Here is a 13,958-nt window from a genome sequence, read left to right as displayed (position 1 = left end):
TGAGAAAATTAATCTTGATTTGCCATTTTTGCCGTGTTTAGAGTAAATGTAGGCTGAGTAGCCATACATTTTTTAATGTTCATTTTCCACGAATTCCTATTTAGGTGCTCTAATTTTCTCCAACTTGGCGTCCCTTTATTATATTTCAGGTGGGGCCCTGGTACACATGGCCCTACCTATGCACATGCCTATTAGTAACATGGCTATAACTTTTATTACAGAGAAATACATAGAGGTGTAACGAAGGGGGAAATATTGTTTGACAAATTTATACTAATATTGTACAGTAGATTTGAATTCTAAGTCGAATATTTTGTAGGGTTATAACACAGTTATAACTGCTTTGGTTGGGCCCAAATAAAAAATTTTGGTAGTGGACATAGGAGGCTATGGGTCACACTCAGATGGTGGAATCTTTAAAGCCTCAAATTTTGGAAAAGCTATTGAAAAAGGGGAAAATTGGATTTCCACCACCCAAATTGGTACCAAACAGCAATGAAACTGCACCCTATGTGCTCCTTAGGGATTATGCTTTTCAACTGCTGCCGTGTTTCATGAAACCGTACTCAAGAGCTAACCAGGAAAATAAACAACCAATCTTCAACTATCGTTTGAGTAGAGCAAGAAGAACAAGCGAGAATGCCTTTGGAATCTGGGTAGCAAGATGGAGAGTGTTCCATAAAGCTATTATGCTAGAAACTAAGAATGTAGACAAAGTTGTCAAGGCAACTGTGGTTTTGCATAACTATTTATTGACCGAATAGGAAAATGAGGTTTTGGATCATAAATTGTACTGCCTAACAGATTTTGCAGATCATTTGGATGAAAATGGCAACTTTATCGAAGGAAAATGGCAGAATTTCTTGAAGGAAAACCCAGCTTTAGCATTTGAAAACCTAAAGCCTACAACTTCTAGAAACTATAGTTCAAATGCATTTGAAGTTGGAGAAACATTTTCCAATTACTTTATAAGTGACGAAGGAAGTGCACCCTGACAATGGAGCCTGAAAGGTTTTCAAAATCCCCACTAATAAAACATATATTAATATATTACGAAATAAGAAATAGCTGTTTTTTATATTGTGTGAAATATAGGAATTTTATATTTTATTAAATCAACTTTCCTTTTTAGAACAGGAGTTTATGTTTTTCATTAACCACTAAACGAACCATTGGCTTTTCTACCTTATTTCCAAAACCATGTAACTATGTAGGTAAATATTAAAAAGATGTGGTTTTGGAAATAAGGTAGTGATTAGTGAAATCACAATGAGTCGATGCTGATCGTCAAGGATGGAAATTTCTACTCCACTTCATAGGGCATGGTAACGAAAATAAGTAGTCCCCAGAAGGGTCACTATCCAAAGGAGGTATTCGTTTATTAACAGGGAAGCGTTTTTAAATGAGCTTTTAAAATAATTTTAGTTTCAAACATACACTCTCAAAATTGAACTAATAAATAAGGGTATCGCAACTGTACCCTGACAGTTAACTTAAGTTCATTAAATAAATGACAATTCTGGAAGAAATATACCACTAACAGTTTTAAGGCCAAGATCAGATAATCAATTTTAGCCTTTCCCTCTCATTTCTGCAGTTCTCAATTTTTTGAAGTGAAGGAGAGGTTTCAAAACTTGCTACACAAAAAGAAATCTGTGGTTTCAGTATTTAAAACTCGGAATAACATATTGACATTATATAAGACTAAAATGTAGTTAACAAGCCTAAATAATTTGGTATAAAGCTTTTGAAACTAGAATTTACACTCCTGAAATTGTACTTAATAGTACAAGTTTAGAATTCAAACAAAAAATTCTTAAGAGTAAACCTGCTTAAAACAGTTTCATGGAAAACTTCTATATTTCATTTCTATAGTGACGGTGAGACATTATCAAGGTGATAACCTCTTGTTCACATTTCACCCTTAAATGTATTGGCATTTGTCGAGTTAAAGCAGCTACGTAGTCTCCAAAAACAGATGAGCCATCTTCAAGCTTTTTCAGTTCAATAAAATTTGGAAAAATACATTGCACTAATTTTCTCCTACCAGAGCAACTTTAATAAATAAAAAGCAACATATTCACTCATTCGTTACAATGGGCTAAAGCTTCTAATACTGTTGATGGGTTAATGGTTTTCTCTATTTTAGAGTTTTTTGTAGCTTTCGGGGCAGTTTCAAAAACAGCTTTTCTTTTTTGAAGAGAGACTTTCGAAGCTATAGATTCACCAGTTTTATTAATTTTGAAGGACCACAATTTTTTCTAAGATATCTACAAATTGGTTCTGATTTTTTGAACTTTCGTCTCCTCTTGGCTTCACAATTTCTTCTTGTATTTCATATTCTTTACCCATAAATGAGCAAACAAAAGTGTCATCCTTTCCTTCTTTCGTCAGTTGTTATCACTTTGTGTATCGATTAATTAATAATTCGCATTTGAAGAGGTTCGAAATGAATTCAACACGTCGAGACTCAAGAACAAGTTTTCCGTTTCGCCGCGAAAGATTTTGAAATAACAGACGACCTTATCAAACATCACCTTATTGGTTATTCTAGAATAACGTCACTCTAAAAATCTACGAGAAAAAGACAAGCTTAAATCAAAATATCGGAGACTTAAAGACGAAAAGCTTAATTTCAATCTTGTTTGAGAACCACCAAGATTTTGAGCATCCGCTTATTGAACCCCATTTTGATGCAAAAGCTCGAATTTTGTTCGGAAAAATCGTGATTAAAAAGGGGGCTTTAGGCAAAAATGTCTCGGATTTTGGGCCTTATAATCATTAACGTCAAAAACTGAGATTCAACAGGCTGTTGGAGAGTAACTATATCACACACATCACGTCGCACTGACAAGGGAAGAAGATGAAGGCCAAAAAAGCGTTTATTGTAGGGAATGTGTCTAGCGAATTAATTCTCAGTGACTTTGTATAAAATCTGGTGAAGTTACGCTGAACTCTCTCCAAAGAGGAAAGGTCTTTCTTTAGATATGGATTCCAAATCGGAGACGCATACTCAAGGCCAGGTAAGCACATTGAGCGATAGGGAGTCAGGGACGCTAGAGTTTGACCGGTAGTCCGACGAATCAACCCACGTAAGCGTCCGGCCCCCTTTAAGTCGCAGGATATAACAACTCCAACAATCTTTATAGACGAAACACGATTCAAGGAACATTACTGATAGTGTAATCTACAACATCCAGGTTCAGCCTTCGCATCACTACCATAAGATAACAGTTCTTGATGTTAAAAGAAATTCACTTGGAAATTCCCCATCGCAAAACTCGATCAATTTTATCTTGTAGAGCCAACCGATCAGCAACAGAGCGAATTGTTATAGAAATTTAGCTTTCATCCGCGTACGGGTATAATGAACAGTAGGATGCCAACCGTGATGGAAAAGGTTGAAAAGCAGCGGTCCCAAAATCGGGCCTTGGCGAACACCAGAACGTACGGGCACGTAAGAGCTAAATTCTCTAAGATAGATGACACGATAGTTAAAATCTCCTCTGGCAAACCGAATCATAGGATTAAGACCAGTGAAACGAGTGGAGATCTGATGACCACTCATTGAAAGACTTCAAAAGCTGTTGAGTTCCTCTCTGAACCCAAACTGCGAGATGGATATGACAGAGTAGGGAGCTGTTGGCTCGCGTTGCATGAAGGGCTTGCCACCACCCTCCTACGCATATAATGGCTTTAAAAGTCGCTTGATGACTTAGGCCTAAGGAGGTGCATTGGGTATTAGCCTAGCTGATTATTATTATTACCAATTATTTTTAGAAACCGATTTAGCTTCTCGTTAATAGTTTACTAGATATATTAGTTACATTTTTAAAATAGACGCAAGGGCTGAAAACCCACTTTTATATCCGCTTAGGCCAACAGTAGAAGAAAAATCCTAAAGTGGTCCATGTCTTGTTAACGTTGCTCCTTTTCTTCATTACCAAAAGAACAGATTGACCTAAATAAAATTAATATTTAATAGTTTCAAAAGACACCTGTGTATATTTTTCTCTTTTATTAAGTAATATTTGGTATACGTGTTAAAGGTGATAAAAGAAGCCATAAAAACATCATACATTTCCTGTGGCCTCCAAACCTATTGTTACTAGTAGTGCCGAAACATTAGACGACGTTGCCCTGTCTGTAGTAAATAATCCAGAATGAGTGAATGGGCTTTAGTAAATATTTCTAAATGAAATTGTAGTCCAAAATGCGCAATTTTCTCTCGCTTTTTCGAATCATATGGACAATACCAAAGAAATTCTGGTGGCCATACACAACTCTTTTGTTCGGACTGAAAGGAAATTTAAAATTTCATTTCAGTGATCTCACCTTAATAAACGAATAATTAATAACCCTGAAACATAATTACATTTACCAGCAGTATGTCTATCCCTTTAAAAAATTTAATGAATATTACTAATTACCTTTTCTCTAGCTTTCAAATGCAAAACTTCCCACAACAATGAAACAATTCATTATTATTGTCAGCTGACTAAAGATTTTGTTATTTTACAACGGAGTTGTCTCCATCTTCATGCTGGGTTTTCTCTTAATATCAGTTTGCCGGTAGATTTGAATTTCATTTTGATATTTTTCCAAAGTGGTTAACACCTTCCTGTAATTTTTTACCTATAAAAGCAGTTTAAAGTTCAATAAACATTTCATTAAGTATTTTTGGGAGTCATATATCATTGGGTATCAGGTCCCCTTTCTCTTTAAATGATAGCTACAATAATAATTAAATATAATGTGACTTTTGATGTTGTGAATGATTCGACAAACCCTCAACTTGACAGTTCTGTGTCAATAATTATTCGCCGTCTTTCCAAAACAAATACAGCATTTGCTTTCGAAGATCTGTAATAAGATAAATATTTTATACAATTGCTCCAAAAGTGACATTTTAAATAAATAAAACGAAAAGATCGTTCTTTCTTCTTTCGTTTTATTAATAAACAAAAATATTGGTAAAGGCATTCTTACCTGCGTAGCAGAATCTTGGAGGCGCCTTTTAATTCTGGCCTTTGCCATTCCCATTTGTAGCTCAACAAACGCGGTTTCAGGTAAATGATTTATTAGAAGTGCCAAAAATCCATTCAGGCATAGTATTGGATTACTCATGATACATTATTTTCAGCGGGACATCTGTTTCGTTATTGTTAACACCTTGATTTATAACGTTAGCTTTAAGAAAATCTGCAGCCATTTTTTCATTATTTTTGACTCCGAACGCGTTAACGAGATGTCAGGAGCTATCGCAGACCTTTCGTAAAATACTGAACATTCTCAATACGTAAACTGTCTTTGGAACACACTTTTGAAAAAGTCTCGTTACTTGACTAGATACGCCCCCTTTTTCGTTATTTTTCGTATCTGGGGGCCTATTCTTGTCTCGGTTACGATTTATCGCATCCGCCTTATCACCTCGCCATAACGACATGACGGATAGCGACATTTACGAAAAACCCTATTCTTGTCCATCTGTCGTTATCCGTAATGTCGTTATGCCGGGAATATCGCCTGTCGAATTTTGACGTAACCATCCGGACACGTGTTCATCTCACGGACCAATAAGAATCGAAATTTAAAACATGTTACTTTTTCCGTCCTTTTTGAAGTTTTCGTAGCTTTGGTATTTTTAAGTTCGATTCTTTTGTAGTTTTTTTTTTCAAAATAACAATGAGTTGAGCAACTAAAGTTTCGGGAGAACAAAAGGTAATGATAGTTGAGTTTATGGAGGCTAATGAGCGTTTTGTAAGTCGTTTTCTATGGCTAAGTTTGGTAGATAGACTCAATGCCTGTGGTGCAGGAGCTTCAACAGATGTGAAGCAGTGGAAAAGGGTAAATATTCCAAATAATTATGTTTACGTTTGTTACACTTTTATTATCATTTTACATTTCTTTCAGAGCTTAACGGGCAAAGGCTCTTAAAATACGAAAGGCAACAGTAGGTGATGCAGAAAATGTGGGACAGCTTTCTGTAATTGAACTGAGGTTGCTGAATATAATGGGCCAAGGAGGAACCTTTGGGCATGAAGATGTATCCGAGGCAGGTTTTTTTGGGGCTCCAGACATAATTCACGCAGTTAACTCAGCACTGGCTGCATTCAGTGGTAGTCCGGTACTGTCTTCGATTGTGGCTCCTGAATATTCCATCCCTTCTGGTCAACCTCCATTGCGAAAAACTTCCCAACCCAGAAGATCTCCAAGACTAAATCAGTTTCTGGCAGAGCAGCACTCCCCAGTTCTCTCTGCCAGTTCTCATCACTCCCGAAGTGACAATGAGATATCTTCAGCAGCTCGTAGTAATTATAAATTTAATATTAATAAAATAGTGTAATAGCCTATTAAATTTGTTGTTAAAAGGACGCAATCAACGTCGACAGCAGCGTGTACGACCAACATTACTGGTCCCTATGCTAGAGTGGAGGAGTTGTTTCATAAAGTAAATGAAATTCTAGAGAAACAAAATAGCAACATGGAATCCCAACTTGAAGTTTGGACCGATATTGCTCAATCGCAGAGAAAGATTTCTAAGGCATTCAAGCTAAAGCCTTAAGTTCAATAGCTTGTACCTTCAAGAAAATGTATGAGTCCAGAGAGGAAGATTCAGAATGAATTTAAGTGTTTGTAGAAAAAAAGCCCTTTGCAGGGCCATAGGGCAGAACTTTAGGATAATAAGTGAAATGGTTTCTTCTAAGGTTAAGTATGGTAAGGGTGTATGATAGTGCCATTCCATTCTTTGCGTTAGAAGTTTTAAAATTCATTTTGTTTTCCTATAGTTTTTCTCAAGGACGCTAGAAGTTTGGTTTGTTTCGGGTTTCTAAAAGAAACACGGTACATAGAGAACAAATATCGGAGTACCTACCTCCCCGTTTCGTTTAGTTTTTTTTTAACTTTTGGAGTCTCTTCTTAAAATCATGATTAATTTAATTGTTCGTGACTTAAGGCTAACAGGTACACGGTTATTTCAACATTGTTTTATTCAAATATATATATATATTTTTCAAAACTGAGTATAACCATGCAGTTTGTTAAAGCCAGACATTATAGAAAATATCATAAGCCCCTTTTATCTCTCGATATTATATAATTTTACCTAGATGGCCCCAGCTACGCAGGGACTTTCTTAAGATTAGATATGAGGCGCAGGATTGGCAACCCTGCGTTAGATACGAAGCTGAAAAGGCCTAACTTAATTTGAATCAAATACAAGAACTTAATCCTCATGAAAATTTAATAAGTTAATAAAACATTTATCCATATTTACAAAAACTAGATTAGGTATTAAATCATTATGTGACAAGAGCGAGATCACTTGAGCAACTAATTAAGATATTTTTCCAAAACCCAGGAGAGATTTATTAGCAGATGACTCAGGGAGAAATAAGCACAGTACATAAGGACCACTAAGACTGACTGGTGCTTGTGGGCATATTCACCACAGACAACATAATTTATCTTATCAATCACTCCTTACTGGGTATATTTTATCATGTGTCTGACAATACCACCAGGTTTTGGAAATTAATCTTTTAAATTTAATTTGATACAAAATTCGTTAAATTTATTCGTGGGTAACAGTTTGGTGAATATATCGGCTAAGTTATCACAGGTAGTCACGAACTCGATCCGGAATTGTCCTTTTTGAACGCAGTCTCTTACAAAATGGTACCTTAGATCGATATGCTTCGATCGGTTGTTCTCGATGCTATTTTCTTCGAATATGATGGCTGATTGATTATCGCAGTTGATAATTGGCACTGGAATTCTACATGTGAACAACGGCTCCATCTCTCTCAGGATACGATTCATATATAGGGTCTCCTTCGCTGTCTCCGCCAGAGCTATGTATTCGGACTCCATGGATGAGAGGGCTACGATACTTTGTTTCACTGTCCGCCAAATTACGGGGTTGTCCCCTATGGTGATTACGAAACCTGTAACAGACTTTCGGTCAAGCGTTGAGAACTTGAGATGAAAGATGGCAAGGTCTTATCTTATGTACAGTATGATTATTTTTAATAACCATTAAACTATATTAACATTACATATAACGTCTCTTAAATGATTACGAAACTAACGTTAACAGGTTTACTATTTTACTATTTAGAAAACAGTGTTAAAGGGAATGTTAACCAGCTTGAGTTAATATACAATTAATGCATAAAATATTAATTATATATATTTGAATAAAACTTAATGTTGAAATAACCGTGTACCTGTTAGCCTTAAGTCACGAACAATTAATTTAATCATGATTTTAAGAAGAGACTCCAAAAGTTAAATAAACAAACTAATTCAGTGATTTAAGTTACCAACGCTAACCAAACGGGGAGGTAGGTACTCCGATATTTGTTCTCTATGTACCGTGTTTCTTTTAGAAACCCAAAAACAAACCGAACTTTTAGCGTCATAGGGAAGAACTATAGAATAACAAAATGAATGGTAAAACTTCTAACGCAAAGAATGGAAGGGCAAAACATCAAGTGCCGAATGGCACTATCATACGCCCTTACGATACCTACGAAGAAACCATTTCATCTTATTAGCCCATAGATCTTCCCTATGGCCCTGAAATGGGCTTTTTTTCGTCTCCCCTCTATTGAAAATTTGAAATCGACGTAGGATAAAACACTCCCTGGCAGCTTGACCACGACGACTCCAATTTTCAGCTGCTGATGGCTCTGTTGATGGTGGAGGAGCCTGATCATCCGTGTTTTAACTCCAAATTAGCCAACTCTTCATCATCACCAGTGTACCCCTTCAAGCGTCTGATATTATGAAGAACGCAACAGGCATTGACACGGAGACCAGCAAACACGGGATCATAATGCAATGTACGGTCTTTCAATAAACATCGAAATGTTTTTTCAAGACACCGTTACATTGCTCAATGACATTACGAGCCTGCTTTTGTCTCCTGGTGTATTATTTACATGCCTCAATAGTGGAGTCATCAGCCCCGTACGGTAATTGGGGAAAACCACTGTCACCTAAAATATTGTGTTGCAAAACCATTTTTGTTCATCATGTTAGGTTTCCAAAAAAGGTAAGTAATAAATAACATTTCGTAGGTTTGAAAAATTTATTTTGTGTAATTTATACAATTTCAATAATAAAGTTTTGCATATGTAATTTTTTTCCTGTTAATTTATTAATTGTACACGCTAATACTTACCATCACATTCTAATCAACAAAAACTTATCGAAACTTACCCAGCAGCCAATAATTGACTAATTCGTTTCTGAGAAAGCTTTTTTCCAGAAAACTTGATACTATTGATGCTTTATAGATGGGTACTTCCAGGAAACTTTGCATTCGCATTCGTTATGTTCAAATCATAGTCACAAATCTAAAATAAACAATTCTGATCTCGGAAGGTATTTTGAGTTTGTGATTTACTTACAAACTTACCAACTGCACATTCGAAGAATGTTAGCCCTTCCTATTGACATATAGGTGCTCCTTGAACTTCTGGTCTTTGGAAGTTTGAGAAACAATGGCAACTTGTGTGCAGTCTAACACACCAATCACTGCCGGAAATTTTGTTTTCTCCATGAACCTAGTTGCATTTTTTCAATTACTATTTCTCTGATCATATGATCTGCCCTTAAACATTTGGTAATAACCTCAATTTCGTGGCCTCTCTTTCCACTTTGGTTGTTGGAAATTTGATCCATTTTGGCATCAGAGTGGTGTTTATAGTCTCTGTTACTTGATGTAAGCAGCGACTAACTGTGGCTTGACTAACATCCAAAAATAAGTCTAAGCCAATTGCTTTTTGGTAACAACCAACAGCGTTAAAACGCACAGCCACTATTCGTCCAATAATATTATGATTTATTAAATAGCAAAATTATTTACTCACGGCCTTAGAATCCACTGGGAGATCCGTTCCTCTTGAGCCATAGGCATTTGATTCTAACACTCCCCTTAACTCTTCACAAATATCAATAACAAGACATTTGTCCAACCTAAACAAACTTCTAAATTGATGTTCAGAATGTTCGAAGGCTTTTGAACGATCGCGAATTACGCGATCCCTTCTCAAACTTCTTCTTTCTTCAATTTCAGCGAGACGCAAAAACTCAAAACACCCGAGCTGTAAAGCTGCCATTTTGAAAATACCGCGATTCGAAGCGAAAAATGACGTCATTACGACAAGAAAACGCGATTCCGACACCCCATACCCTGTCGTTTTAATTCGGTGGCGATACGGCGATGTCGAAGTGAATTTTGGAGACCAGAATAAGGTTTTCGCCGGTCGATGTCGTTATGGCGATATTTTATCGATTCCGCCATAACGACATGCGTATCGCCAAAACAAGAATAGGCCCCCAGGAACGGGCCCTAAAACAGGGGCACTGGTCACTTTCCGTTCCGGAGGAGTGAGACTGCGGTTATTGAAGTATTCATTGAAATGTTATCTCAGGCGTAGGGCTACTAACCATTATGGGATGGCATAAATTTAGATCTAAATTTTAAATACTGTTAATAATTTGTGGAATTATATTATTTCCTATTATTTACCGTTATCTATCACTTTTCCCATTTTATAACATAACGATATTTACCACCTGTTAAATACCACTTCTCTACGAGCAAAAAAGCGATCTTTTAAATTGGAAATTTGGGCAGCACTGGCTAACATAAAAGCACAACTGAATTGTACGTTACATACGGTTTCCGTCTGGTGATTAAGTAAAAATGTTCCACTCCATCTCTACGATAGAGGGCGATACTTTACGGGGTATAATTGGTGTAATACCTTAAAGCATACAAAGGTTTTCGTTTGTGAAGAACGTGTTTGTGCATATTTCAATGATTTATTATACCGTGCGCGATTGGAGGTCAAAAGAGTCGCTCAGAGAAGTATTAATTGAATAACCATTAAACTCAAGGTCAGGATAAAGCGAATAGATTTAGCCTGGATAGAAAAGTGACCTTGAGAACGATTTTTACTTGGATCAAAACGCCACGACGGCAGGCGGTAGTGCTTGGGTTGGCGCTCCTAGCGTTGATGTGTTTATAAATATCAACCTTCTAAAAAACGTACCTGAATGGCAAGAAAAATTCGAAGGAGAAAGGAGGTGGATGGTTTGACATATGAAGCATCTTTTTGTTAACATCACTTTCGCAAAAACCAACTTCGTCGAAGAATTCGAGGCAATAATCAATGGGGAGTATGGTGACGAAATGTTGTTGAAGTAAATCGACTTCGTCCTGATCACTAACTTCAATCCATGTTTTCAAAAAATCTTCGACAAACAAAGCTGTCCTCGCTCCTTGAACACGTTCCCAAATCTCCACCATCAGTTCTTCACTCGAAACCTTTCATAACATTATAAATTTAATGATGACACTGAGTGTTTTCGAAGCAGGAAACTTGTCACACCCTACGCTCATCTTTGACAAAATTACAGCCAGGCTAGTCTAATGGTGATATACATAAGCGAATTCATTATTAGGTATGAAATACGAATCTTCAGAAACCAATTATTATTTGGTCAAATCAACATTATTTTAACTGCTGAAAGCGTTTTAATTCTCAATAAGCCTTGGCTGATGCTTCGCAAATTATGAAGGTAAAAAAATCTACCTTTTCAACACACCCGATACCCTTCGTTACGAAGAGAAACATCTGGTACAATCACCGCTTCCTAAATTGTGTCACAAATACTCAACCTCCCCAAAATGAAATAGCAAAATAAACATAAAATTTATTAAAATTGAATGAAACCAATTTATTTATTGTTATAAACAACTAACCCCCTCTCACATAATATTCCCTGGCTTCTTTACCCGACAAAGAGTAGAAACCGTACGCGGGTAGTGATCTCAGTACTTAACCACGTATTTATTTTAAGACAATTGGCAAAACAGATAACTAATAAAATATTTATGTAATGCTTTTGCATCTTACCATGAACTTCCATTCAACCGGGGTGCCTTTTAAGATGTATACCATCAACTCTTTTCTCCTCACGATGTCCTCTAGAGTGTTAACGTAATCGGGATTGGGTGGTAAGGTCATCTTGGACAGCAGGGTCCCGGAAAAACCGGACGACAACCAGAAGCTCGCAAGAACCCAAGTCGTCCAGACAAACTCGTTCGCGTCCAAATATTTGGTTTTCTTTGCTGGAATGAATAACAATATAAAATCTATGAACTTGAAGCCCGTGCAAAATGCATTTCTGAAGAAGTTCTTAATAATAATAATTTTATTAGTCAGGAAAATAAACTGAAATACACTTATCGAGCCCTGAAACACGAAATATACAAACAAAAGAAAACACTATGAACGAAAGGGACATACAATATGGAAAATTATATAGATATATATATATAAACATTTTAGTTTTTTACCAGCCACAAAACTATCAAGGCGGGTCTTGAACGCTAAGGATGAGGATTTAACCTTCACAATTGTTGGGAGCTGATTCCAATCATTTACAACCCGTTGAGTGAAAAACACACGGCGTTGCGCGCTATAACAGCGCTTTTTGACAATTGTGGGGCTTTGCACCCCGACCATTTGACTTAAAAAAACTCGTTATATTGGACATTGAAGAGACCATGAATAATTTTGAACGTCTCAATGAGGTCATTTCTAGCACCCCTGTCCTTAAGAGGCATTAAATTTAAGCGTTTAAGGCGCTCTTCATAAGAAAGAGTACGCATACCATTAACCAATTTCGTGGCTTTTTTGTACTCTCGAGATATGCTCAATATCTTTGACTAGATGGGGCGACCAAATACTCGAGCAGTATTCGAAATGAGGGAGAATATATACATTGTACAATATTGTAAACGACTTAACACTAAAATGCGAAAAGGAACGGCGTAGTAAATAAAGAGCGCGCATATCACGAGCAGCGGCAGCACTACTATGAGTAGCTCCAAACATACGGCCACTGAGCATAACCCCAAGATCACGGACTACAGTTCGAGCCTCAATCAGCCTACCACCCAAACGGTACCCAAAACAAGGGTTTTGATCCCCACAATGCAGTACCATTGACTTAGAGGCGTTGAAACCCATGCTATTGGAAGACACCCATTTCTCAAGAGCTTGGATGTCATTCTGTAGGGACGTCAAGTCACCCAGTGACGAAATTTTGCGGCCTATTTTGTTGTCGTCTGCAAATAGTTTAAGAAAAGACTCCTTGACAACCTGGGGCATGTCATTGATGAAGATGACAAAGAGAGTTTTACCCAAAACCGAACCCTGTGGGACACCGCTGGTCACCTCACACGGAGAAGAACGCGCACCCCCAAAACAACCCGCTGAGAGCGATCAGTCAAGAATTCTGAAATCCAATTTACAATCGTAGAGGGGACCGCTAAAAGCTCCAGTTTACGAATAAGAAGAGAATGTGGCACCGTGTCGAAAGCTTTCCGCAGGTCCAAATAAATTAAATCAAACGAGTTACCACCATCAAGAAATCGAGTGACCTCCTCATTAGTGGACAACATATTAGTGAAACAAGATCGCGATAACAGGAAACCATGTTGATCTTTAGAGAACGATCGACTCTCGAGGAAAGACACCAAAGTATCTCGAACATTTGCCCCAAATACTTACAAGGGATACAGGTGAGACTTGCGAGGCTAAAATTGAAGCGCCCTCGCAACGGATAGCCGTTGTAGGTAGCGTCTATCAGTGGAGTACGTCAAACCGAAGTCAAGAGGAGTTAAATCGCTAGGAGGCGAAGTGAATTGAGAAAAGAAATCAAAATACACAGCCTCCAAATGAGGCTCCACAGTGAAAATAGATTAAAAAAAAATTTTAAGTGTCAACAATTAAGGCAGGGTCCCTCAGTGTTTCCCCCGCTGAATCCTCAACCACTATGAGTGGGTGTTTGGGGTTGAGGGAACGAGCAACGTGAGAGTAAAGGGCCTTTGGGTTACTGGGAATTTCATCAACTAAGCGGGTCTCATATTTAAA

General features: G+C 37.2%; 1 protein-coding gene across 1 annotated transcript; it reads left to right on the top strand.

Annotated features, from left to right (window-relative positions):
• The first annotated feature begins 389 nt into the window (after positions 1-389).
• LOC149923374 (uncharacterized) lies at positions 390-764 on the top strand. The gene has a single exon (XM_090161605.1). The coding sequence runs from the start codon at positions 390-392 to the stop codon at positions 762-764; it is 375 nt and encodes a 124-aa protein (XP_090017731.1).
• The last annotated feature ends 13,194 nt before the right edge of the window (positions 765-13,958 follow it).

This window comes from Leiobunum rupestre, chromosome 10 (assembly GCF_980474605.1).
Source record: "Leiobunum rupestre chromosome 10, qqLeiRupe1.1.hap1, whole genome shotgun sequence".
In the NCBI taxonomy this organism is placed as follows: domain Eukaryota; kingdom Metazoa; phylum Arthropoda; class Arachnida; order Opiliones; family Sclerosomatidae; genus Leiobunum; species Leiobunum rupestre.
This window is presented reverse-complemented; position numbering and strand designations above follow the sequence as displayed.

Coding starts and splice junctions, on each gene's coding strand:
- LOC149923374 (XM_090161605.1), top strand. CDS start 390: ATGGGTCACACTCAGATGGTGGAATCTTTAAAGCCTCAAATTTTGGAA.